We start from the raw sequence: 25,527 nt of genomic DNA, 5'->3' as shown, positions 1-25,527 counted from the left end.
TCCGGAAATGTCTGTATTAAATTTAATTCGCCCATGTTCCAATAATTAGAAGACGACTTTATCGACCGCAGGTTCACCCACTAGAATGGAAATATGGTTGTTCAGAAAAAAATTAACAAATGTATGATTCCATTCGACCACAACCTACACCTACACACCTAAAGAGAAAATATAAGTATAAAGAGATTAAATGGAGTTTAAAATCGATCAATTAACCAAAAATCTCATTTTAAAGCTCTTGCAATGAATTATACATTTCATTTTTTTGTCCCTGCATATACTTTGTTGCTTTTATATGTTTCCGGTTTTTTGTATATAACTGCATTGGTTATTTTTCAATATAGCCAAACTTCCCCAAGCCATGCAAATGGATCCTTATTGAACAATTAGAAGTGAAATGATATCTTGCCCGCTTGCATTTTAAGTGGACAGTGGTGGTGCACCCAACCCATGCACTATCCTTTCCGAAAGATACAACTGCAGTCTTCCAGCTTGTCTGGCTTTCACCAGTCTTCCCCCCGAGGGCGCCACACAGATCGATTATTGTGAGAAACAGTGACATTACTAAATATTTATTAGGGTACAACAAATATAATACTCTATGCTTATGTTTTTAATAGCAGATCTCCTCCCACTCAACTTATTGAAACCTTTCGGCCAAGTTAAATTGTTTAATTATCGTGACCACAGAAAATGCTAGCTTCACCATCTATAATGAAAAAGTAATTTAAAATAAGTGTACAACCTATAATATATATAGAAACACACAGCCAAATTGGTTTGCATGCATATAGGAAACACCCCACCAGCCGTGAGAGTAATGGGTTGCTGAAGATTGTGAAGAAAGTATACCAAAGTGGACTTGTAGCGACGGTCGGCAGAGGTCCAGTCCGATTGGAAAAGGGAGTCGGCCATCTCTTGGCAGTCATCGATAATCATGTTGCACAAATAGCAAAAGGGGAACGTCTCCATGGACACGTCGAACATAAAAAGGCAAGTGGCGACACCAGTCCAAAATGTTGAGAAGAACATTAGGTTTATCATTGAGAGACCCAGTACAGTACCGATCAAGAGGAATTGCACAAAAATGGTTCCCGAAAAGACGGGTCGCAATGCGTCAACATAGCTAAGAAATACAATTAAAACAAATATTACATTATACCATGTCCATATACACCATGAAACGCCTTACTCCAATATCAATCGATGATCCCGAATGCACTCCGTCAGCTCCTCCAAGTACTCATCTTCGGTCCGTCCTGGCTCTGATCGGAGATTTCTCAGTCGCTGTTTCAGGAGGCTTATGTGGCATCGAGCCATTAGCATGGAGATCAGGGGACACACATCCGTACAGAGATCCATGTAGATGACCTCCGTCATCAAAAAACACTCGGCGATGCTGGAGATGAAAAACTGTTTTTCGGGATCGATATATGGAAAGTACATGCGCCAAGCATGGCGTCTCTGAAGCAAAAAATACGGGAAGTTCATGACCACAAAGCTGGAGTAAAATATGTGATACAAAATATCGAAAAAGTTTCCCATGGCGACATAGCGATGGACAGTGGACCTCTCCTCATCACGAACGCACCTCTTGTCCAGCTGATCCAGCAAAACCTTAGCTTCCTGTCTTTTCTTAAATCCCATCATGGTGAAGGCGCACTTAAAGGAGCTTCCGTATATGTTAACTCCAATCTCGAGGGAACTAAGGAACTCCCCCGCCGAGAAGGTCTTGAACCGGTGGAGGTACTCGATGCTCATCGAGATCGGCAGAAGGATGAGCATTACTATGTTCACGAGCGCGAACCACAAATTGTAAGGAAGGACCCATCTGTCTGGGAAATTATGGTTGTTTTAATTCTTATGTATGTGCTTAGATTGATTTCATTACCTTTTGTTTTCAGGCTCTGTCCAGCCAAAGGACCACATCACACGATCCAAGTAAATGAAGGCATCTCGGGAGTGAACCCGCTCGCTCAATGGCTTTTTACTAATATGGGGAAAGAACTTGCATAACATCTCGTCCGTGGCTTTTTTTGAATACTTGCTTGAGGTGGAAAAAAGTGCCTTTTATAGGCCGCCACACTGTTGCAAATGGTCTCACATGACTTGGCGGTTTCAAGAGCTTTAGCTCTCTTTCGTATTTGCTGTAAGTTTTCAAGGAAAATCAGTAGAAACTGTCATATGACAATTTCCACCAACCAGAAGTCAAATTAATCGACCGCAGGTTACCTTTCACCTGAATGGAATTATGCTCGTTCAACGAGCAGGAACTTAACATGCCATTTACCGAGTAAAACACTACCAAAAATACATTAATTCGCATGTATGGCTTCATTCGACCATACTGAACCGAATTCCCCTTATCCCGCCCAATATCATTGCCTTTCGTCTGTCATTGTGTTGACCATTGGCGGTGTTAATCAATGCCACCGCGATGGCATGCAACCGAAAAATGATTGCCGCCAAACACATTATCTGTATTATTAATGAGCTGCAAGCCGCAGACTGCACTCCTGGAAAATATGCGGCTTACATTTTATGTATAATTTGCGAAATATATTCTAAAAATGTATAAAAATGCTGAAGACCTTAAAGGCACACAATGAATTAAAAAGAAAAGATATATCAATCATATTATTAATATATCTTTAATACGAAAGTCCTAAGTCCTTTAGACAGCTTTACAACGGCTGAGCGCAAATGATTTTAAAACAATTTCAAAGATAAAAAATGAAGTTTGGACATGATTCAAGCTTTCGCTACGTGCATCGAGTGTCCTGTAAATTGGCATCATTGTTGATTGAGTTGATCGCGGGACCCGCTGCGGGTTAACCCAACCAAACATCTCTCTTTAGTGCTCTTTAGCTCTTTGCACAGCACATTGCATTCTCATTATAGCCTTGCTTTTCGGGTGTTTAATTAATTGAAAGCATTTTTGCCAGCGTTTGCGGCCGCTTTCCCTTTTGCCAATTTCACGGAGAGCGTGAAGCGTCGACCGTAATAATATTGACTCATTGGCGTTGAGGACGGACATCCAGACATGCAAATGCACACAAGAGGACCTCCGTGAACATGCAAATTAAATGCATTCGGCGGAGAGAAACCGTCCATGTGCCCGCCCTAGAATCTTTTGTCGGTTCTGGTAATTAATCGGAATATTTTACATTTTTTTTCCAGCTCATGATAGAGAGACGGAATTTAAAATTCAATCAGCGTCTGCAATGCGCAGTCCAATTTAAGTTAAAAATATGGGTATTGGCATTTAAATGATCATCCATCCGGATCATGCGTTTTAATCCTAATGGGTATATTTTTGTGTAAACGATCTAAACGTCCTTTTTTGCATTTTTAATTTCTAAGTTTTCACGAGCTTCACAAGGTTTTTTTAAATCGTTGAAAAGTCAACCTAAGTAGGGGCTACACAGTTTACAAACTCATCTTTAAATCAACGATTCCTGGAAAATATACCATATGCAAAACATTTGCCCGTTTTCTTATGTGAATTCAGACTGATTTTCATCGTTGGTCATTGAAGGTAGTTTAAATTATGACGCAAGCAACCACACCACAGAATATGGTACGAAAAACACCGAATTATTACTATTATATTTGGTTTTAATTGGCCCTTCCTCTAACCAATTAAAAGGCGACATTGGCTATTATATGTTTGACTAATTTACAACATATTCCGGTTACAACAACGTATACATAACTAAAAGTTATTGACGGCGATCTGATGACAAATGAATTGGTACGCATACAAATATTTTGGAATTTAAGTGATTAAGTGTTTTAAGTGGTTGAGTTTAAGAGTGAAAAATATAAATTTTTAAATATTCAGCTGAAGTCCTGCAATTAACTTTGAGAGCATCGCTATCAAAGTAATGCATATACACGATAAACGTACTTTCATATAATTATTTCAGCTTGTTTTTGGGTAAGTTCAACTAATTAAATCAATAAATGTGTAATTCTATACTATATTTTCTCGCCCTAGATTTTAGCATTAGTCAATCCTTTGAGGGAATGCAATTTATTTTAATTGCGATGCAAGGTTGCAGGACACTGCCAGAACGAAGGCGAAGGAATAATTAATGAATGAATGTTGAAAACATTCACTTTTTCTTCACGGACTGTTTTGCTTTTATTTTTTAGGTCCCAAACACATTGGAACTTCTTTATAATCAAACTTGGGTTTCTTAAATTTGCGCTATAACTTACCAATATGAACTGCAACTTATATCACAACATTTTGTAATATGAATTTGCTAAATAGGTGCTCTTAATGATTTTGTATTTCGTATACTTTCTAGAAACATAAGTTTTCCTTGTGACACCTTTAGCGAAGTTAGACTGTACGCGGACTTTGTGCAATTTGTTCGGGTTGAGGAAAATCCAGCCTAATCGCGTGCTCGCAAGAAAACATCTCTTGCAGCTGTCCCGGCAGGTAGCTAAACTGTCTAGCGCCAGCTGCCTTTTCCTCGGGGATTTCCCCAGAAGATCTTCCAGTGGCAGAAGTGCCGGTGTTTTCCCAGTAAACAGCAGCAGGTAGCCGATGGCTTGGCTTAAATACCAGGACACCCCGACCTCAGACAGCACTGCACTCTGGACACTCAAAGCGAACAGATCTCTGCGCAGCACTCAGATTCCCAGTAAATCAGTTGGCATATATTCGATAATGGCCGAGCTACTTTTTCCACAACTGGAGCGTCCTTTGCCCTCGCTGCCATCGCTGCACTACACCCTGTTTGCCTACAGGGAGGAGTTGCGACGCCGCGATGCCCCGTTCATGAAGATGTCCACCATCAAGCTGCACCTCACGGACAACCTCATCCTGCAGACGATCAAGAACATCCGGCAGTACGACACCATAGAGATTATGAATCTCAACCAGGAGATCAACTTCAAGCGGCGGCTGACCAAGCAAATGCGGAAGGTGCGCAAACTGGAGAAGCTCGGCTTGCACATCGATCCCCGGAAACTCAACGAGGACGGCCAATGGCACTGAAGTCCGATTAAATGGAACTCCAGAACTTAAACTCCCTACCTAAACTCTATCGTACTCATACACACACCCCCACACTATACTTACATACTCTGAGCATGTGAAATTAGATCGTAAGCAAAGCTCCTCAAGTTTCTAAAACTCCATAAGCCATACTAACCATAATAAGTCTATCTGTTTTAAAAAAGAAATAAAAACAAAAATTTAAATTATTTGTGTTGTTAATGTAAAAACAGATTTAAGCTGGGAGCTACAGTGGAAGTCACATTCCGATCAAAAAAGTTTGCTATGTAAAAATTGCCAAAAATGTCTACCTTTTGGTGTATTTACTTTCTATTTTCACTATTGATCTGGAGTGCTAAATCGTATAAATCTCAATCGGAACGTTCTGGAAATGTAACCATAATCACAAATTTGAGTGTGAAGGCAAGATCCGTAGATCAGTGCACTCCTGGCACGGTACTTAAGCTGAGAGTGGACAATTTCTTCGAAATCACCGAAGATGGGACGTTTTTCATAAAGTTCTATGAGCCGAATTGCATGGGCTGCCACGACTTTGAAACAACCTGGACTGATTTGGCCAAATCGTTCAAGTCGAAGGAAAACATTTGTTTTGCTGAGCTTAACTGCAAATTCGCAAAAACCATATGCAACGACTATGAGCTTCGGTATGAACCAAACCTAATATGGCTGGAGAATGGGGAGGAAGTTCAGCAGTACGACGGGGACTTGACTTCCCCTGGCATTAAAATATTCGTTAGGGAAATGATTAAGCGGAATGAAACCAACAAATCCGCTGCCGAGAGGCCATATTTTCACACCAAGCCAATTATCCTCTTCGGATGGTTCCTCTTTGCTGGGGATGTGATTTCGTATTTTGCATAAATATCTCTAAATTATAGTCGTATTGTAGGTTAAAATGAAAAATAATTATAAATAGCTGCTCTGTTGTTTCCATTAATATACGAATACGCCTCTCCTAATTATTTTAAAGAACTTTTGTCACCCAAACGCACATTTCATGCGGGCAGCACACATGTGGGTGGTTAAAACAGAAAACCCAAAAACAAGAACGCAGTTGCCGGATGCTGTGGCGGCCATAAAAAGTTTCCCCAACTGCAGCTACGAACCACATCTAGGAAAGCGTAAATTGTATTCTCAGCAGTAAGTTGCACTTGTACCCTATAGTTTTTATGTGCAGGAAACTGGCATCAGCTAAGCTAAGTCCTTGCTTTTGACCAATAAGGCATTGAAACCCCAATACTCCTCGTTTTCTTCAGCACACTTGGTGCCTGGCTCAATACATATAGTATGTAGTTTCCACAATATAGTTTGAATTATTATGTACTGGGTAGCGAATAGGCGGGACTTCTTACCCGGAAGGAAATGCAAATTTGTGTGTTGTGTGGGCGTGTTTCAGTAATTTAGTGCGCCATTTAAAATGTCGGTCCTTCGGGTGTGGTTTGCTGTCTTTAGAGGGAGGGGATCTGAAGATGGAGTATGTTAACTTGCAGAAACATTGCATACTTGCAAGGGCGTTTGCGCCTTTTGGTTTCAAAAAATATCAAAAGAACTCAAATATAGGTAAACGACTCAAGAAATCTAAACTGGGCATCGTCGGAGTAAAAAAACTAAATAAAACTGAAGAATGCCGCTGTGTATTTTGATACTCTTGAGAGGAATTTTTCTTAGAAATTGGACTTCAAGTACGAAGGACTAACAACAAATAAGTAACAAGGCAAAAAGACAGAAAACGCCGAGGAATGCACTAAAAATGGAAACGGAAGACAGGCAAAGAAAATATTAATCCGAAGCAGCACCAAACAGAGGAAAAACTTCTCGCCGTCCGCAAAAGTTTTCCTCTTCGGGGGAAAGTTTTTATTTTTTGGCTCGAAAGTTTCGGTTGCCACTCGAGCAAAATAGCTCAATGGCTGGAATGCAACTCTGTGCGAGTGTCAAAGTGCAGACGATGCTGACAGTCGCTCACAGAAGTACACCCACACGTGAGGCCTGCATTCTGAGGCACTGTGGTTGCGCAGTGTTAAGTACCGGGAAAAGTTTTCAATTCGACTTGTTATTTACTTGGGCGAAGGCAGAACAATCAAGAGTGTTTTTCGTTGGCTTGGTGGTATGAAAATGGTACTTTGCTTCTGCTACAGAGGAATATTTTATCGACAAGGTTCTTATCCCAAATGTTTAGCATTGTTAAATGACTCGGTACAGGAATTAAGAATTAATGATAGTTCGAAGGCCAAAACTTTCAAATATTTAAATTTTGAGTCCACCTGACTAAAGTCGTTTCATCCGTTCTCCATCAAACACACATCAAATTCCAGCCACATTCCATTCTTCAGCCCCGCTGGCATGGACATTTATTCCCAAGCCACTGTGGCAACCATACACAAAATCGCAAAATATTTTGTCCTGCAGACAAAGGAATCCCGAGGAAAGGAGACGATGAACCGGCAAGAAAAGGCCAAGCCCGAAAAGAGCAGAATTCCGGTCGATCCAGAGCGTACTCCACCACCCAATTCACCCACTTCGCCCACTTTGCCGCTGAAAACACAGCTAAAATATGCACAAAAGAAATGGAATGAAGTGTAGCGAAACTAGTCGTGACACAATTTCTTATGCAAATTGCACAAGTCATAGGGAAAATATCAAATATCCCGGCCAAATGAAAATGGTCAATTCATAAAATTCCTGCGCCAATAACATTATCGGCTCGTAAAAGTGGGCATCCAAAAATGCTGGAAAATAAAAAGGATACACCCGTCTAATATTTCGGGAAAATGTCGCACACACACTTAAAATGGAGACATGAACCAATTGGCCAACAAATAAATGGGGCACTCGCACCGGGGATGCGGTTCAAACCCAACTCGTAATATGTGTTGGCCAAAACGAGCATAAAACGAAGCCCGATACAATCCCAATTGAATCAATTGAATTGAATCGCCAACCAAAGGTTTGGGTTTATCGATGTGCGGGAATCGGAGTGGGGGAGGAAATGTTTTCCTACTTTGTCGTAACACCTAGCAAACGAAAAATGTCGGGTATTTCACAAAACATACTCGGAGCTTTTAGCATTTTATTTTTATAAGTATTTTAACTTTGCAATTTATTTTAATTTAGTGAATTTAAATAGGTCTCTCATACTCTTACTTCTATTCTTTACAGAATAAATTTGCTAGATATAAATTGTAGAATATAGGGCACATTCCCATCGATTCCTTTTATTCTGACCAATATATTTGTGTTTTTTCTAGAGCAACCCTTTCGGCGAAGCCCCCAAACGTGGCCACCAACAAGAGGAAAATAAAAATAAATTGATGTGCTCAACTGTCGGAGAAGAAAGCAGGAACGCGTGTCACATGGAGTAGTTTCCCCAATTTTAGTGGCCGCTGTTGCTTCAGCAATTTGCCCAATGATGCAATGCGGTAGCTGGAAACTTATGATTCGATATTGAATGTCTGTAAAAACTATGGCTCACTTAAAGTTTAACTTACTTCCTGCAGACTTGCGAACTATCCGAATCACATCCTAACTTTTGGCTTTAGTGAGTTGGCTGCACATCCGCGAAACCCTACTGGAATTTTACCATAGAGACAAGCGAACTGGGAATCTGCAAAACTTTTGCAATCGAAGGCACAGTGAAAGAACTGCGAAAGAAACTCTTGTGCACCCAGCTGAGTTCAGTTAAAGATGCGACTTCTCATCAGTATTTAAACGGCTGTAAGCTGGCCAAATACTTCCCCAGATCCCCCAAAACGGTTGTCAAGTTCGCATTACCTATTGATTTGCTGGTATTGTACACTTAATGCGTATGTCAGTCATTTTTCCCCGGGTGTGCACAGTACTTAACATATCTATAACGCCATCAAAGTTACTTCCGTTTGCGTAGCGAAGAAATACACGAAAATGATTAGCAAACAAGAAAAATCACTCAGGATGTCGGTGATATGGTATCTCGCGCTCACTCCACATGAGATATTTTATTCTCGTAGGCGAGTAAATGATATGGTATCTTAAAAGGAAAGTTTTTAGCAGCATATGCAGACATTTTCCACTTCACTACTCCAGAAATATTTCACTCAAATAGCCTTTCGGGCAAGTGTTGTGGCTGAAACTCTGTTAATTAATGAGAAATGTTTCATTTACGAAATGATTCAACTTTAAAATACTTGCATCCCATATCGGTATCAGCATGTGTAACGTCCAGGGTGAAACTAAAAAAGTGCAGGGGGCTTGGGAAATGTGGGAAATGGGTTCAAATCATGACGTATACGTACAACAAGTTGCCTCAACTTTTCATTACAAAAGCCAGTGCAGCAGCCGCAGTCTGTTCACATTACTGTGCCACGAAAAATGCGAAGGCGCCAGGGCAATGGGAATGTAAATAGAAATGGTGGGGCAAGGAGGAGCAGCGGCTGGAGAAGGAGCAGGTCCTGAAAAGAACAGGACTCCTGGCTGATGGCCCGGAACGATGCTTTGATGGTTCTGGCCACATGCGGCTGCAAAATAGGAATAGCTGCAGCCAAACAGTTGAAAACTAATGAACTACTCGTTCTGGTTTGCTGCTCTAACAAAAATAAACAGCAAAAAACTTGAAACAGTAAAATAAATATGAAAAAAAGCATGGAAAACGTTGACAAAATGGCAAAAAGTTTCTCCTTCCCCGCTGTCCCTGCATCCTGCGCCATAAGCACTCCATGTAAATATGAGAAATATGAATTTAAATGCTCGAGCGACGGAGATAAAGATGTGGCAAAATGGGCTCCCAACTTTCCTGTGCCCTTTTCAATGGCATAAAACATTCGGCATTAAGTGCCACAAGTGAAGGTAAGTCATGTGAAATCATGTTGTTTATAGCCATGAATGTAAACTTTGTTTAATGAAAGTAAAGCTGGTCTTGAATGATGTGCACACATAAAACAAGTTCAATATTACAACATGGATGGGTGAAGTGAGGCGAGAAACATGTGTATTTCAATTGAGTTTGTTTGGCAAACATTAAAGTATGAAATGAATAGTTTTAACATCTCCAAATCCTGTTGCTGCTTAATTTGATAACGGCTATAGTACAACTTCCTCTTGCATCAGAGGATTATACATTTATATGTGTCCTTTAAGTGCTTTCTAGCTTGTTGGCGTTTAACGAACTAAACTGCTTGATTATTATATATATTATTTTTTTTTTCCTAAGCAAGCATTTAGTGAGCTCTACGCAGATTTGGCTTGCTTTAGTTGAGTGCACTTGGGGGCAGAGTCTGTGGCCGTCCACTCGCTCCCCTCTTGAGTTTATTCACTATTCACTTCAGAAGGTATTCGGTTCATCCCATTCAAAACAAAACAAAGTTAAAAAAAATAAATAAACTAAAAAGGAAAACGTTCTCGTTCATCCATGCTCATTATCCTGTAGATTATTCGGTACTTTACAGCGCTCAATGCGATAATAACGATGTTGTGTTGCGAGCCAAGGGCATCGATGCACTGGCAAAATCTGAAAGAAGAAGCGTAGTCTTAGAAGTTCATTTTTTAATTGATCTTTTTAATGTATAATATAATAAATAATTCAATAATTGCAAGATTCTTTATTGTTCTAAATCTATTTAAATTTTTATTTTATCCGTGATGTTTCTAGGTGTATTTGTCTAGTGTTGAGGCTGCTCGATTTCGAAGCACGGGCCAAGTTAATGCAGTTTTGGCCTCGTCCTTGGCCCGACCGCTCCAAACTGTCCTGTCCTTTAGCTCCTTGATGACGATGACGACCATGATGATGCACTTGATATTTGCCGTATGAATGCGAATGGGGGGCTGGTGGGTGGGGAAAACGCAGAAATCTCTTTGCCATTTAAAGCAGATTAAGGCTTTGGCCCCTTGGTCCATATATATTTCGGACTCTTTGCGGGATTCGGAGCAGCTGGGACCGGGTCCTGGCGGTGGACATTCAAGACTCCTGGCTTTTGTTGTCGCTAGCTCCCGACTTTCACTGCACATTGTGTTTCGGGGCTGTCGTTTCGGCTTTTGTGGATTACTTGGCATTTACTGGGTGGCAAGTTCCTACACTTCACTCACCTCATACAGCACCCAACTTTTCCACCCACTTTCAGTCTCAGTTAATTTCTGCCCATTTAAATGTTAAATATCTTGTGGGGATTTATTTAGAGCACTGAGCAAAAATAAGGGAAATCGAGGCAAAACGATGAATTTGAATTATGGTTTCCTTGGTCAAATTATAACTTTAGTTAAAAGCATGTGTTATAAAACTTAAGAAACATCATTCAATTTAGGGCAATCCACGTGCTTTTTCTCAGTGCAGTGAAACCAGCTACATTTTTGCTCCGTGGATGTATGGGTGTGCGTACTCGCTGGACACCTGAGCTCGTCAGGCATCCTCGACTCACCTGAATCCCCTTTACCTTAAACCTATGCTCTGGCGTTGGGTCCGCGACCACGCCCCCTCCGCCGCCTCCCTAATGGACCTGCTGGCTGTCAAGCTGTTGTCATCATCGCCGCTAATCCCGCACTTGAGTGGCAAATGCCGAGCCTTCGTATGCACGGCGGCCCTGGGCGAAAATGATGATGATGTCCGGCTTAGGTAATGGCAATTTAATAAGCCCCTAAATGCTGCTGTCGCCTCGGGCGCTGCGTTTTGCACTCAGCCATCGGCGATTAGGGATATTCCATGTCAGCGGCGATGGTGACGGAGTCGGGGTCACCAGCGTGGATGAAGTTTTTGGGCTGAGCCGAGGGATTGATCTTACTTTTCGGAGGTCACTTTGAAAATCTGACACATCGAGGTTATTGGCAAGAAGGCAGTTGGCCCCAAAGTAGTATTAGCATTTATGATATTTTTAAGAATTATTAAAAGAGGAATCATTTAATGCCAGCTGTTTTGCAGTAAAAGTCAATTTAGAAAACCATACTACATATCAGTTGCTTTTCCGTTCAGCTGCCAGTTAACTTTTTGCCAAGCCATTTTTGGCTGCCCGCTTTATCGTTGGTCTCACCTGTTTCACAGGTATTTCCGAACATATTTCACCCGGAGCAGATGTGCCCCGAAAAGCTTGACCAGCAGTGTCGGTCTTAGGACAATTACAGCACGCAGGACGCGTTTTGCATGCAGCAATAATACAAGAGTCTCGCCCCGGACAAAAAAGGGCAATTCACAGAGTCGACAAGCGGAAAATTGACAAACGTTCTGGGCCCAAAATGCATTCAACATATACCAACGTACCAGCTGGCAAACAAAGCCAGGTCCTTTCGGGAGGATTCTGGAGTCCACGAGGCCAGGGTGACAACAAGAGCAAAGAAACTGGGACAGCAGCCATGATTGTTGCCCTACGCTGCTTGAGCCTGTTGACGATTGTTAGTGAGACATTGACTAAGTGTCCGGACGGAGGACAAGGTGCTGTGGGGAGGCAGTGGAGTGGGAAGGGGCTGGGAACAGCAGGAGGATCACGGAGGAGCGAAAGGGGTTCTGGCATCCAGATTGGACGGACAGCTTAATGACATTCAAAGTGTCGAGTGGACTACGACTGGCCAACAGAAGCAAGCATCGCACAGATTGCATCACTGAGCGAACTGAATGTTTTCAAATTTTAATACAGAACTTATAAATAATAATTATGTCCTTGAGCCTTCCAATATCCTTTTTCTGTCATCCTACCAAATTTTCCAAATATATTTGGAATATTATTTAGTTCCTAGTGCAACTTTAATTTCGTGATGAAATAGTTCATTGCTACTGAACAGAAACTTAATGTTTGGCATTTTTTCTCTCAGTGCTCTCATAGTGTGTCCACAGCCTTCCGATTTCCCTCGTTGAACTCCTTCAGGCGGTGTCAGAGTGCATTCTTGTTGACTTACTGACACTTTGGACCCTGGCAGAGGAGGGAACAAGCGACTGGCTGTTCGGGAAATTAGTGCCACAAAAGGGTTGTCCAGAGGTCGGAGGTCGGAAAGGCAGGAAGTGCTCATTATTCAGCTCATTTGCATGCATTTCGTTGCAGGACACACATTTGTCCACTCCGGGTGCTCTTTACTCATGTTTTTCCCATTTGCCACTTTCCTTTCGTCATTTTTTGCGTGCTTTTATCTTTCATTGTTGCAGGATGTATCTTCTGGCTGCGATGCATTAAGGACTGGAGTTGAGGAATACCCCATTTTTTTTTTTTAAATTAAACCTAAAATTTAAATTGCATTACAATAAATTTCCAAATGCTACCTCTATAATTTTGCAATAACGAATCAAAGGATGCGTTCCGCTACCCCAAAGCCAAGTGTTAATTTCAATTATTTCCAGCGTTATCCTTCTGTCTGCATTCATTCCACACCTTGCAGTCCGAATCTGTGTTTTGTAATCCCCCCAACAAATACCTGATACCCGAGTAATACTGAGTAAAACACACGCAGCAAACAAGCAGAGACTTAGCAGCCTGATCTCTGGTCAGTGCATTCAGCTTCCAGGACAATGCCAAAAACAGGAGGACATCTGGCAAGTTCTGGTCCTCCTGTCCCGCTCCTCCGCCTTCTGTGTCCTGGTCCCTGGCCCGTGTAATCGCATTTGGTCGGCTTCTCGGACCCAAAAGTCGGAGACGAATGCCATTTGTTAGGAGGAACTGGTTTTAAATAGATTTCGCCAGGCCAAAAAACAATGCAGATTCAGATGGAGATGAGCTCGGAGGAGGGTTGCGAAATTAAGTGCCTGTGGCAGGGGTTTCCAGTCATCTGTCTGCAGGTGTGGGATTTTTTCAGAGTGCGCATATAATCTTTAACTTTCAGTGTCACCCACTGGCTTTGTAATTAAATTGTCAATTGGAAGTCACGCTGTGTTGATCGCAGATGAAATTCATGTAAATACAAGTTAATCGTATGCAGTGCTAGTAAAATGATATATAGACAATGTTTGAAGATTTAAGTTTATATTTTCAGGAAGAATCCACAATATATTTCTTTAATACCTAATTCTAATTCAATTTATGTGGAAGACATTAGCAATAATGCGCCACATATCGATTGAAGTAGCCTTAATAAATCCGAAATGCTCATTAAGTTTCTTGCCAACTTGCCAGTGGAAACGATTTGAATTGCCAATTGAAATCTGCACTCAATCGAAGGACCCAAGTCCTCCTAATGAGCACAATCCGAGGTCCTGGGCGGGAAACCCAGGCCGAACCTAATTGCATTTAAATTGCCACTCGTGTTATGTTAACAAATAATTAGAGTTGCCCACTGGGCAGCGAAGGCGGACTGAGCTGGCCCGAAGGGGCGTGGCCGCACCGACTGGTGGCAATTTAGCCCAAGACAAGGACGCACTGCACACACTCACGTCCTGGAGATAGAGGTCCTGTCAGCCGGACAGACGGCGGCCCAGCCTCATTTGCATAAACGGCGATGCGCCACTTGAGGCCAACTGCGGATTGAGGCATAGCCATGGCTAGAGAAACAACAGCGGATTAAAGTGTGCTGAATATACTCAGGATTCCAGCTCGCCAGGACTAAAGTCAAGGTAAAAATTCCTTGAAAATCCGTTTAAGTAATTAAATAATAATTATAAAGCTGAACGGATAATCCTTTTTCTACGTATGTGGGAATACGATGTTCGTGGTTTAAGCAGGATAAATCATTCATAAAGTATATAGATGTTCACAAATATTATTAAGGTATTCTGATTAAGGTATTTAGGAGTATACAAAAAACATACACTTTCTCCTTGCCAAACGTTCATGCCCAGATGCACCCATAAAAAATTCATTCAAATTCAATAAAATACGTCCAAGTTGCTATGATGCACACAAATTAATTATTAGCAGCAAACAAAAACAATGGTAATCACATCAAGCTCAACAGGAAGAACCTCGAATAGGAAGCGGAAGTGCATGGTGCATGTAGAGTGGAATGTGTTAAAATCTCCAAAGATTAAATTGGTTTCGCAACGACAGACAAGTTCGGTCATACTGATGACGACAATAATGACGATGGTGTTGCTGGAGGAAAGGGTTAATCCCCCGAAGGTGCAGGTCATCAATATCCTGTCAAGCGCAAAAAGGCAAATTTTCACAGGCTCTTAGCAGTGTACTGTGGGCTCAAAAATGGGTCAACTTATTGTCAAGTAAAAGCTTAAGCAGCAGTTGTAATCTTATTTTTCAGCCAGTTATAAAGAAAATATAATACATAAATATAAATATAAATATAAATACATTTGAAAGACACTCAAAGTATCCCAAACAACCACTGTGCGGCGGTAGTTCAATGAAGTATTTCCCTGATCCCGATCCCGTTGCCGTGAAAAACCGAGAGGCATGCAACGAAGCATGCGAAAATTTGGCTAATACGGAATGCAGGCTAAGAAATTCAAAGTGCATAGATTAAAGCGCAATGAAATCGGGCCAGGGCAATGTGAGAGCGCCTCGGCGGAAACTAAAGGGATACCTCCCCCTTGGGGCCCCGAAAAACCCCATCCTGCACCTTTTCGAGGGGGAAAGCAAACTTAATGCAATCAAGCTTAATGCAGCGCAACGGCTGCCAGACGACGTCTCGAAGGGGAGGGGCGGGGAAGGTGGCGGAAAGTCGGGGAAACTGAGGCAAAGTGAATCCTTTGGGCATACCTGCGGTGAATTTTTAAGCAATTTACATAATAATTATCGAGCCAGCGCCGCCGAGTTGAGGAAAGCGCAGGAAAACCCGGCCAAATAGGGCTTCCGCCCGCAATTATCGAACAAAACTTTGGGCCCAACTGGAAAATGGGCTTTGTATGTGGCTCTTGCCTGGCCATAAATTGAAATTAAATATTCAATAACTAGAGAATTTGTATGCTTGGTGGTTGCTTCCATAAATCTCATAATTATAGATCCATTTCAAGCTTAAATCTTAACTACAAATAATGCTTAAATGATTAGTTTTACCTAATTTATTTCCATTTGGTTAAAGTTGTGACACCGAAATCAATTTGAAACCATTTGAAATATTGCCAAGAAGCCAGTTCTTAGAATTCGGAAGTAGCGAAGAGCAGCGAAACTCTAAGTCAATCAGGAAAAACAATTTTGGAAAATTGTTCGCAACAAATCCGAGCGCCACGAAGGATTTTGAAAAATATTTGACATTTACATTGTGCGCAACGCGCGAAAAAGGACACTGATGCTGGGGAAAACTCATCGAAGGAAAAGTGGGAGGACGTTGAGCGCTTGTTTAACTTAAATTGCTTTGCTCTGGCGTTGGAGAGATGGCGAAACAAAAGCCAACAACTGCAACTTTGCTCAATGCGCTTCCGTTTCCGCTACCCAGAATCCCTCTTCCTTCGTCCCTGGTCCTGCGCCCTTCCCCGTTATCCCGGCCAGTTTTTCCCCCACTTTCGCGAAAACTCCTTGGCACAGCCAAAGTTTGGCATTGTTGTCTTTGGCTGTTGCTCGTGGCAATCACTTTCATTCGTTTTCCCCCAGAAAAACCGCCAAACACTTCCGCCCCTCCGCGCTCTCCTCCCAATCATCAACCTTTGGGCCATGTCTTTGTGGCGAAGTTTAAGTATAAAATTTAGTTTCTTTTGGCTTGGAAAATGCATTTTCCAGCGTCAGCTTGATTTACCCCATGGAATTGCATACGTTTTTTGATTGAGCAATTAGGGCAGCACAACACCGAAATTCTCGATTGGGTCGTTGGTTCGTTGGTCGGACGGTTTAATGGCGGGGGTCCTGCGGTCTGATTGCTTTTCAAATTTCATTTAAAGTGTCAGCCACACCAGAAACTATTCCATTTCCATAATTTGACAGCCGTTGCGGGACAGATATGGCTTTGTATTTCGGCGATGGCAGCTATGGAGTTGCAGGTGGGTTTTGGGCGACAGCAGGACCACAGCCGTGATTAGTGGTCCTCCTGCTGTCCAGCTGGTATTCGGAATCCGATTCGGTCGGCAAATATGAAATCGCAACACATTTTTTCACGTGGCTATCGAATTTGAGTTGGCTGCCACATTTTGAGAGCCACTGGGAACATTTTTGGAAAGAGTTCGCAGGTATTTCAGCCACAGAAGTATTCTATATTATACAATCATTTTGGGATATGAAACCATTAAAAGGTCTAACCTGATTAATCCTTCGAAGGGATATACAAATTTTATGTAATGTAGTATCAATATACAATAATTCCTTCGTACATATCAACTTAGCAATCCAGTGAAAAGTAATTATAAAAAACTCTCCAACCGATGACATTTAAAGCCAAACGTTTAATTGCAACTGCCAATCGCCAGTTTCCCCCGATCGGCAGGACATCTTTCCCTGATTTTCCCCCGCAGCCACAACAATTTTGCCACTTTGGCTTATCACACGTTGGCGTTGTCCTTGTGTTCCTGCCAATGTCCTAGTCGCAGGGGGAAGAAAATAAAGCGTAAGCGAAAAACAAACAAAATGCAACTTGCAATGAAAATGAAACCGCAAAAGGGGCGTGGCTACGGTCGGGTAAAGAGAAAATGTAAGCCATTTGCGCGTTAACTGTTAATTCTGAGGGCCAAAAGGAGATACAATGAAAACTGCAAAAGTATTTTATTTTTAACTACCAATTTTATAAAAATACATAGTTATAACTATTAACTACATCAAATTTAAAGTACTTCAAATATAAACAGACTTTTTACATTTATTATATTAAAAATAAAATCACAGTCGTTACGGGACACAAATTAGAATATTATACCCAACTAAATACAATTTCGGTACTGTAGTGATTTTCGAGAGTCCACTGTAGCTGCAAAGTTGGTAAGGACAAGTTGGAATAATAGAAGACGGGGAGGCAAAACGTGCCGGAGTGGGGCTAATAACAAAGCGCCAGTGCCAACACAACACATTTGCACATCAAATTAGATTTAATTTCGAAAACAGCAAAAAATGTCTCTTTTTAGCGCCGGCAGCCAAAAAGAGCAACAAAAATGGCATTAGCAAAAAAAGAACTCAGCACACGAAACCGAGTCAACACGCAGGAGCAACAAAAACCGAGAAAAATGTGACAACCAACAGACAAAAAGTCGTAAAGATGCCAAAAACATACAGGAAATGGAGTCACGTGTCCTTTACGTTTAAATTACTCCGCAGGGAACACTCACAATCACATATGCACGCACACACATGCACGCGCGAATGCAAGCGAGGCCTTATAGGAAGTCCTTCGAAATACACTTATCCGTGCAAGGATCTCTCGCGGACTTCTAGAATGACTAAAGGATAATGTTTATGCTGTATTTGAATTTGGCGGGATTTTTACATTCTAGTACTGCTTACGTTCAAGCTGCAAGCGTTTAGCAGCACTGTCACTGTTTTGTAACAGCTTAGCAAAAGCACTGTTATCTTACTTAACAGCTGTTTTTCCGCTTAAGGTAATTCATTTGAAAATGATTCAAATGATTCAATGATTTGTGAATGTCACATACAATTTGTACAAACAAACCTAATATAAATGTTTCGTGCTTGGTTGGAAATTGTGGTTTTATTTATTCACTTAGCCCGTTTTATTTCTGCCCAAATTAATAAACCTCTACCTAATAGTTCATATTTCATTTGGTTTTATAGCTTATAGCTTTATGGGGATTTCCCGTCATATATTTCCGAGTTGACCACAGCACGGCGGAAAGCCCTCGTATAAGCCGTCATATTCGCGCCAAGAAATGGATAGCAATTCATACTGGACTCGCTGAAAATGGATGTTTGCCAAGGCGACTTTGGAATATCCTGCAATTTAAATTTTCAATCCATTTTCATCCATCTTCTTCTGGATTTTCATATTCTAATTTGACGGCGAACATGTTAATTCCCAGTGGTTTAATTGACTGCCATTGCAATTCAAAGGGATTTCCACTTCCATCGCCTTTGGGCACCTTCGATTGCATGTGGAGCAGCAGTCTTTCTTGCATGGCTTTTCTTCGTTTGCGGGTATCAAGTAAAAATCATCAGTTTTCATTTCTAGCGTTTAGGGGCGCCCACCCTTTGGCGTTTGTCGTGTGTGCCAGGCAATTTTTGAATTGCAAATGCGGACTACAGTGCATTCTTCACGTGAGAGGGGTTGAGTTTCCAGGAGGACGAGGAGGTCCTGGCCACATAGCATGCCAAGCGAACGTTGCAGCTTTGTAATGTCCTGCTGTTAGCGCCAGTTGCCCATTTGTGTAGCTCCGATTTTCTAGCGCCGTGATTTCGGTGTAATTAAAACAAGCTCACCTGTGAGTGGGTGATTTCGAATGAGCTTTTTGTCGATTACGAATAATTCAATATAATGCAGGATCGCTTAACTATTTTTGTTATAATATTCGATTAATATAATCGTATTTCTTTTATATATTGATATAATACTAGTCCACTGGAATGCAAATAATCTTAGGCAATTTCCACTTCGTTTATCTTGTATTTCATTAACTCTCGACCGCATTTTTCTTAGGCCAACTCACATTGTGGCTAACTAGTGTGGCTTACTTGGCCCAGCTCGACAATTAAAACTTAATTAAAATTGCATGCACTTTAACCTTCGCCCTGAACTTCCATTGCTTTTAATTAGAATATATTTATATGCGCTTGACACGATTTTCACGCCCATCCGGCGGGATTATATAATCGTTATGGCCATAACCAAATGAGACATTAAATGGAAGCAAAGTGTTATTAGTTGGGTCCTAGGAGGTCAACCGTGCTATGATTTAAATATTAATTACATATTGCTAAAAGGCACAAAGATTAAGCAGTTATCTTAATTTAAATGTCATATTGGCGGGAATGTAAATAAAGTACACATGTGTCTGTTATCTACCAGAGTAATGTAAGCCAAACAGCTGTGCGCCAAGATCTGGCAACGCTGCCTCATTTGCATTGTTTACATTTTAGCATGCGACGGCGAAACTAATAGAACGCGAAATATAAAAGTAAATCCAAAGCAGAACCAAGCCTCAGTTTTACATGAGCTGGCAAAGGCAGAGCAGCGCTTTCGGAGCCAACTGGAGGCCATCGAGGAGTCGGAACCATCGGATCAGCAGGCGCATTCCTGGCGTGACTGCGGTGCATTAAATCACCCGGAAAATCGCGGCGACGAACAGCAACCGGAAGTTCGGCGCGAAACGAGCAACTGGTGGTCACTAGAATGGAGGTTTACGCCTGGGTAGGAGCCGCAGTAAAACCCTCGATAAGGAGCCGAACACTGAAATACCCTTGCAGAGAACGAAGTGCCTTGAGATCCGAGTAAATCGTATATCTGTGCCACCTGTAGATTCAAAACCAGTTTCTTACCTAAAATACTAAGTAGTCCTTCATTGTTTTACCACTTTTCTGGACCACATCAACTTGGGTCTGAAACTGCATTACTCTCTGCAAGGGTATGAAAGAAAGAAACAGAGACATCGCCACGGTGCATTTGCATTGCAAATTAATGAGTGATTTCCTTGGCTTGGGTTCTCGCCCCTTTTTCCGCCATGTCTTAGGGTGCCAATTCTCACGGCCAGCTCGGCCTTGGCTTTGAGTCCGAATTGTGCATGACACCGCAACGGGTGGCCAAGTGCTCCTTCGCCCCCGCCCAGGTGCGCTTGATTCGCGGAGGTGGTGGCCATGTTCTCATCCTCGACACAAGCGGACGGATTCATGCCTGCGGATGGAACAATCGTGGCCAACTGGGACTGGATTCCACGGAGGAGTGCCACAGCGAGTTCAAGATGATCCCCACGGAATACTTCGGAGTAAGTAACCCTAAGATCGCCTCTCCCAGGAACCCATAATCTCTAACAATATAATTCCAGGAAGTTCCTGTGGAAACCATTAGCTGTGGCTGGGACATTTCGGGAGCCATCACGCTGACCAAGCGACTGTTTGTCTGGGGCTCCAATGCCTTTCAGCAGCTGGGAATTTGCCAGCGCGGCTTTACTGCCGTGAGAAGACCTATGCCAGTTAAGCTTCCACGCGAAGAACCCGCCCAGAGGATCAGCTTCGGCCTGCGTCACTGTGCCGTCCTTACGCAGGACAACAAGATCTACGTTTTCGGTCGACTCAGGATCATGGACCCTCCGCCCATCGAGCTGGATATCACGGCCACCTGCCTGCATCGCTGCAATACGGTGAAGATACAGGTCCACAATCCCAACGAACTGCGGATAGTTTCCATTTCAAGTGGTCAGAACCACATGGTGCTCAAGTGCGCGGATCTAAGCGAATTGGGTGGAGGCAGCACGAAAAGAATCCTTACCTTGGGTGACAACAAGTTTGGCCAGTCCAACGCCTTTCAGTTTGAGGAGGATGTGCGTCAGTTGGCCGTGGGCTGGACCCACAATGCAGCTGTGCTCAAAAACAACGAGATCCTCGTATGGGGTCGCAATTGCTACGGTCAGCTGGGAATGGGTTCGTTCAGCGAGCAGCAGGCCATACCCACGCCACTTCGCCTGAAGCTTCCTGAGGATCAGGGTCCTGCCAGAATTCACATGGGCGCCGAACACGGTCTACTGAGAACTACGGCAGGAGAGGTCTACACCTGGGGATGGAACGAGCATGGGAACTGCGGCAACAACAGCACCGAAAATGTGTAGGAACCAACCTTAGTCCACTAAAATGAGTACATATTTCCATTAATTTACTTTTCCAGGTGCACCCCAACTCTTTTACAACTGCCACCAGTGAAATTGTGCGGCGCAGGAGCAGGATTTTGTTACGCGATCACAGAGCCTGCAAACTGACTTTAAGGGGCTCAGTCCTTGTGTTGTCTTTCTGTTTAGCTTATGACCAATTGTAAAATGTTCGTGTACGGCTTTGTTAACCCTTTTTAAATAAAGATACTACTGTTATTGATCAAATGAAAAAGAACGAGCTGGAACTACAAATAGTACAATCAACCTGAGTTATCCTTGATATATTACAACAATTCTGAAGACACTTTTACGTCAAGCACTTATTTAAATTTGATTGATTGGCGGCTACATTCATATGTACACATGATTTCTGGGAGCGAACGGTCACATTGCGGTCACAGTTACATGTTTTGACATTTACACAGTTTCCTGAATATTCCGATTGTGAGTTAGATATTCAAATGAAGTCGCTTATTATGGTCATATCATATTTAACTGCCATATCTGAAGGTTTTCCTTTCATAACATTAGGACCAACAAATCAGTGTTGCAAAATAGTCCAGTGCTGCCCATCATCCTTCCGTCAAAATCTTCTTTGCCGGGCGCGTTTCTTTTCTTCTTGCTACACTTTGTCAGAAGGTGACGTTTGTTGTGGTGCGGTGTAAATAAATGAATTGTTTACTGCGTAATCCGAGCCAGTCTTCATAAACAAACTGGGTGCATATTGACTGGGCTTTTGCTCGATTGCCAAGGCTTTTCTATTGTTTTCATTCAGTGAGCTGCGATAAACAGCAGGCGACGGTTGATCAACATTATTAAAGTCAGACATATTGTTCGTTCCTCCAAATTTATAGTTTATGTTTCTAGAAGCCGCACGATGACCGAGAATGTCAGCAACAAGAGCCAGCTTATATCTGATGACCTAGACGAAGATGAGACTACGGCCGCCACTCAAGGTAGAACTTTCGGGTGAATTTCAAGGTCTCATTAATGCTTATCATGCTACCATTCTACCCCTCCTCAGTCAACATATCCAGTCAGCTGGCCAAGAAAATATGGGGGGTAACACCCAAAGACATTTCCCTGGGTCTCGTGGAGGCGCCTGAGGAAGCTGTGCCCAATTTTCCAAGTGGATGCGGATCAGGAACGTGTTGTGAAATGGGATCTGCCAGCAATCCAGCGGCCAGCGACAGTGTCAGCAAGCCAGCGGCCAGCGACAGTGCCGGGAAGCCAGCGGCCATCGACAGTGCCAGTATTTACGTAACCGAGGTGGAGCGCGTTGTCTACGGAGATACCATCGGTTACCCGGAGAACGGCACTCATAACTACTTCAAGGCCGCCGAGAACTACTCCCTGTTCGGGGAGAGCTTCCTCGACTTTCCCAAGGACACCGCCAGCTGCCTTGCGGGCCTGAAACCGATGGTGAGTCAAGCTTGGACTTCCCACCCGGGATACGAACGATCCACCAGGTCGGTGCCTCTATATGAAAGAAGACAAGCTTTTCCGGAACATGAAGGCGCTGCCTCCAACTTGCCGGGGGTAAGATATGAGCAACCGGGCGCGACTCTATTGAACAGTTATCGGGGCTTATAGAAAATAGTTTAGAATTCGGTATCTTTATCCAACATCCTATAAATATCCTGTGTTAACTGCCATACATTTATTTTGTGTTTTAGGTCGGCTTTCAGCAGCAACAAAGACAGAACCCTCAGCATCAGCAGCAACATCAGCAGCAGCACCATCAGCAGCAGCAACATCATCAGCATCAACAGCAGAAACAGCAGCAGCAACATAAACAGCAGCAACATCAACAGCAGCAGCCACAACGTCAACTTGGCACCGAAAACCAAAGTCGCAACTCCGTTAAAAATTTCAATGAGATACCATTTCCCCAGTTTTACCATCAAATGCGACACCAAGCGCCGCCGCAGCCGCAGCTGAATACGCCACGCAGCCACCATCATACCCACGTGCCCCAAAAGCAGCAGCAGCTGGCACCACCGCCATCACCGCAACAGCAGCAGCAGCAGCAGCAGTATCAGCAGCAGCTTCATCGTCCCAGTGTCGGGGATCTAGCTGCATTGTCCAACGCCAATCCCAAGGACTTTGCTCTGCTGTACCAGCAATTGATCGCTCGGAATCTGCGTCAAACTTCGCAGCACAACCAGCAACACTCGCAACAGGCTGCCCCGCAGCAGAATACTAACAGTGCTGCTGCAGCTGCAGCCATGATCTACAAGAACCTGGAGTTTCAGCAGCAAGTGCAGCTGCGACAGTTGCAACAGCTGCATCAGCAGCAGCAACAGACTCGCATGCCACGTGGCATTTATGGGGGCAACGGTGGTCAGCAAACCGCACAAAATGGAAAGGAACCCCAAGTAGGAACCCACAAGTAACCGAATAGCTCACAGGTCAGATTTCTTAATGTCCAATCGGTCGGAATTAACACCCATTAACAATTCAACACATTTATTCCAACTTTCTATGCAACTCCAACTTTTACAATGTAATTGAATTTTGTTCCGTCATTGATTGATAATTGATAATAACATTTGTTTACCAAATTATTTTCCGAATATTTAACATTTAATAATGTAGATACAGGATTGACACTCCTTATATATACAATTTTTCAAAATTAATTCACTTATACGCAAGGTGTGATAGTCATCATACAGCCGGTGCTATGCCCATTCTTCTCCTAGCCCAATCGAACTCCACATAGTTCTCCCGCATGAAGGCATCACCGAGTATCCAGTACTGCAGGCCTAGCATGTCCATAAAGGCGGAGAAGCAAAAATTATCGTACCTGATCACGTATGTATGTGGCTTCACGAAGAACTCCTTGCCAGCAATGCCAAAGACGATGATCGGAAGTTGGGGAATCGATTCACAGCTGACGGTGTACAGGTTATAGGTTTTGTTGTGCTTGGCTCCGATGTCCTTGTTGATGTAGAGGACTTCCAGGACAGGTCCAACGATCAGGGAGGTTCCCGTGTCCATGATGGCCTTGTTTCCCGAGCGGGAGCTCCTAGAACCCTTGCCATGGACCGCTATGAAGTCCAGCTTGAAGGTCCAGTACTTGGCCTCGGTCACATTTGTATAGGTCAACGGACCGTAGTACAGACTCGAGTTCGATCCACCGAGTATCATGGAGCCACCGTCGCTGGACCCACTTTTCAGATGAAACGAGAAGATTGGCTGCTCCACCAACTGTTGGTCAATCATTTGCTGGAAAGCAGGGACCGATTTGGTCATGGAGAGTTGCTGGAAGGCGAAGCCAGCGATTCCATCAAAAACGGAGCAGGAGTCCGATATGTTGACCAATCCAATGCCTTGGTTCTGGATCTTTAGATCGCCGAAGCCAACATTATCCGAGGCCACGATTCCCTTCACGGAGCCCGATCCGTAGGTGATGCTAAATGGAGTTCCACTTGACCGAAAGGATTTGGAATTGGACACCCGGAAAAATTTGTTCCCGCACGTTTTGATGCAGAATCTGCAATGGGAACTGGGCACCCAAAAGTCCGAGGAACCCGTGTCGAACTGCATGGTGAATGATTGATCTCCGACCGACACAACCCCGAAAAAGTTTGTATCGTAGGAATTTATCAGGGGCTCGGTTATCACGGCTCCCTTACCGGCCTCACTGGTCACATTGACAGCATTCACTGTACGGAGTGGAGTAAATCCGTACTTCCTTCGGAGCGCATTCCGGAACTGCAGGTGCAGATGGGCGTGCGGAATCTTGTGGTGACGGTGGGATCGTCTTTCCAGTCGAAATCTGTGCACTTTCTTACCGCCTACAAACACGATCAGGCAGAAAAGTAGGATAATCACACGTATATTCATGGTGGCTCACTGGTTGGGTTCCTGGTCACTTCGCCCGTTTTATAGTTTCTCCATGTGGGATTTATCTGGTTCATATTTATTTCGA

The 25,527-nt window shown here is 43.0% G+C and overlaps 6 protein-coding genes and 1 long non-coding RNA gene across 10 annotated transcripts; 5 read left to right on the top strand and 2 right to left on the bottom strand.

Moving 5' to 3' along the window:
- Positions 1-540: 540 nt before the first annotated feature.
- LOC6730584 (odorant receptor 22a) lies at positions 541-2,053 on the bottom strand. Of its 2 annotated transcripts, none has more exons than XM_002077727.4 (4): positions 1,892-2,053; positions 1,193-1,831; positions 769-1,126; positions 541-709 (listed from the first exon to the last, which is right to left on the bottom strand). In XM_002077727.4, exons 1-4 carry the CDS (start codon positions 2,017-2,019, stop codon positions 641-643), a joined length of 1,194 nt encoding a protein of 397 aa, XP_002077763.1. In that variant the 5' UTR covers positions 2,020-2,053; the 3' UTR covers positions 541-640. The 2 variants fall into 2 exon arrangements, with proteins under 2 accessions (XP_002077763.1, XP_039154538.1); XM_039298604.1 differs by having other exon boundaries at positions 853-1,126.
- A 99-nt stretch (positions 2,054-2,152) lies between these two features.
- On the top strand, positions 2,153-4,555 carry LOC27206530. The gene is made up of 4 exons (XR_005545114.2): positions 2,153-3,580; positions 3,650-3,754; positions 3,845-3,940; positions 4,001-4,555. It is a non-coding gene; the product is annotated as an uncharacterized LOC27206530 (long non-coding RNA).
- A 10-nt stretch (positions 4,556-4,565) lies between these two features.
- LOC120284212 lies at positions 4,566-5,217 on the top strand. The gene has a single exon (XM_039298608.2). It carries the CDS (start codon positions 4,682-4,684, stop codon positions 5,009-5,011), a length of 330 nt encoding a protein of 109 aa, XP_039154542.1. The 5' UTR covers positions 4,566-4,681; the 3' UTR covers positions 5,012-5,217.
- A 62-nt stretch (positions 5,218-5,279) lies between these two features.
- On the top strand, positions 5,280-5,947 carry LOC6730582 (protein disulfide-isomerase 5-1). Its single transcript, XM_002077725.3, has one exon. It carries the CDS (start codon positions 5,315-5,317, stop codon positions 5,891-5,893), a length of 579 nt encoding a protein of 192 aa, XP_002077761.2. The 5' UTR covers positions 5,280-5,314; the 3' UTR covers positions 5,894-5,947.
- A 13,883-nt stretch (positions 5,948-19,830) lies between these two features.
- Positions 19,831-21,850, top strand: LOC6730581 (secretion-regulating guanine nucleotide exchange factor). Its single transcript, XM_002077724.4, has 4 exons — positions 19,831-20,140; positions 20,460-20,711; positions 20,772-21,547; positions 21,608-21,850. The coding sequence occupies exons 1-4, from the start codon at positions 20,123-20,125 to the stop codon at positions 21,696-21,698; spliced, it is 1,137 nt and encodes a 378-aa protein (XP_002077760.1). The 5' UTR covers positions 19,831-20,122; the 3' UTR covers positions 21,699-21,850.
- Positions 21,851-22,288: 438 nt separating this feature from the next.
- Positions 22,289-24,157, top strand: LOC6730580 (putative cyclin-dependent serine/threonine-protein kinase DDB_G0272797/DDB_G0274007). Of its 3 annotated transcripts, XM_016179210.3 has the most exons (4): positions 22,289-22,307; positions 22,458-22,546; positions 22,615-23,129; positions 23,267-24,157. In XM_016179210.3, exons 2-4 carry the CDS (start codon positions 22,468-22,470, stop codon positions 23,984-23,986), a joined length of 1,314 nt encoding a protein of 437 aa, XP_016023020.1. In that variant the 5' UTR covers positions 22,289-22,307; positions 22,458-22,467; the 3' UTR covers positions 23,987-24,157. The 3 variants fall into 3 exon arrangements, with proteins under 3 accessions (XP_016023020.1, XP_044779873.1, XP_002077759.2); XM_044923938.1 differs by lacking the exon at positions 22,289-22,307 and having other exon boundaries at positions 22,356-22,546; XM_002077723.4 differs by lacking the exon at positions 22,289-22,307 and having other exon boundaries at positions 22,358-22,546; positions 22,615-23,012.
- Positions 24,158-24,260: 103 nt separating this feature from the next.
- LOC6730579 (pepsin-2B) lies at positions 24,261-25,464 on the bottom strand. Its single transcript, XM_002077722.4, has one exon. It carries the CDS (start codon positions 25,440-25,442, stop codon positions 24,261-24,263), a length of 1,182 nt encoding a protein of 393 aa, XP_002077758.1. The 5' UTR covers positions 25,443-25,464.
- Positions 25,465-25,527: the final 63 nt, after the last annotated feature.

Source organism: Drosophila simulans, chromosome 2L, assembly GCF_016746395.2.
Source record: "Drosophila simulans strain w501 chromosome 2L, Prin_Dsim_3.1, whole genome shotgun sequence".
NCBI classification, from domain to species: Eukaryota; Metazoa; Arthropoda; class Insecta; order Diptera; family Drosophilidae; genus Drosophila; species Drosophila simulans.
This window is presented reverse-complemented; position numbering and strand designations above follow the sequence as displayed.

Coding starts and splice junctions, on each gene's coding strand:
- LOC6730584 (XM_002077727.4), bottom strand. CDS start 2,019: ATGTTATGCAAGTTCTTTCCCCATATTAGTAAAAAGCCATTGAGCGAG. Junction 1,127..1,192: donor GATCATCGATTGATATTGGA/GTAAGGCGTTTC, acceptor TGTATTTCTTAG/CTATGTTGACGCATTGCGAC. Junction 710..768: donor GCATGCAAACCAATTTGGCT/GTGTGTTTCTAT, acceptor TTTTCATTATAG/ATGGTGAAGCTAGCATTTTC.
- LOC120284212 (XM_039298608.2), top strand. CDS start 4,682: ATGGCCGAGCTACTTTTTCCACAACTGGAGCGTCCTTTGCCCTCGCTG.
- LOC6730582 (XM_002077725.3), top strand. CDS start 5,315: ATGTCTACCTTTTGGTGTATTTACTTTCTATTTTCACTATTGATCTGG.
- LOC6730581 (XM_002077724.4), top strand. Junction 20,712..20,771: donor TCCCCACGGAATACTTCGGA/GTAAGTAACCCT, acceptor ATATAATTCCAG/GAAGTTCCTGTGGAAACCAT. Junction 21,548..21,607: donor AACAACAGCACCGAAAATGT/GTAGGAACCAAC, acceptor TTACTTTTCCAG/GTGCACCCCAACTCTTTTAC.
- LOC6730580 (XM_016179210.3), top strand. CDS start 22,468: ATGACCGAGAATGTCAGCAACAAGAGCCAGCTTATATCTGATGACCTA. Junction 22,547..22,614: donor GACTACGGCCGCCACTCAAG/GTAGAACTTTCG, acceptor ACCCCTCCTCAG/TCAACATATCCAGTCAGCTG. Junction 23,130..23,266: donor CTGCCTCCAACTTGCCGGGG/GTAAGATATGAG, acceptor TTTGTGTTTTAG/GTCGGCTTTCAGCAGCAACA.
- LOC6730579 (XM_002077722.4), bottom strand. CDS start 25,442: ATGAATATACGTGTGATTATCCTACTTTTCTGCCTGATCGTGTTTGTA.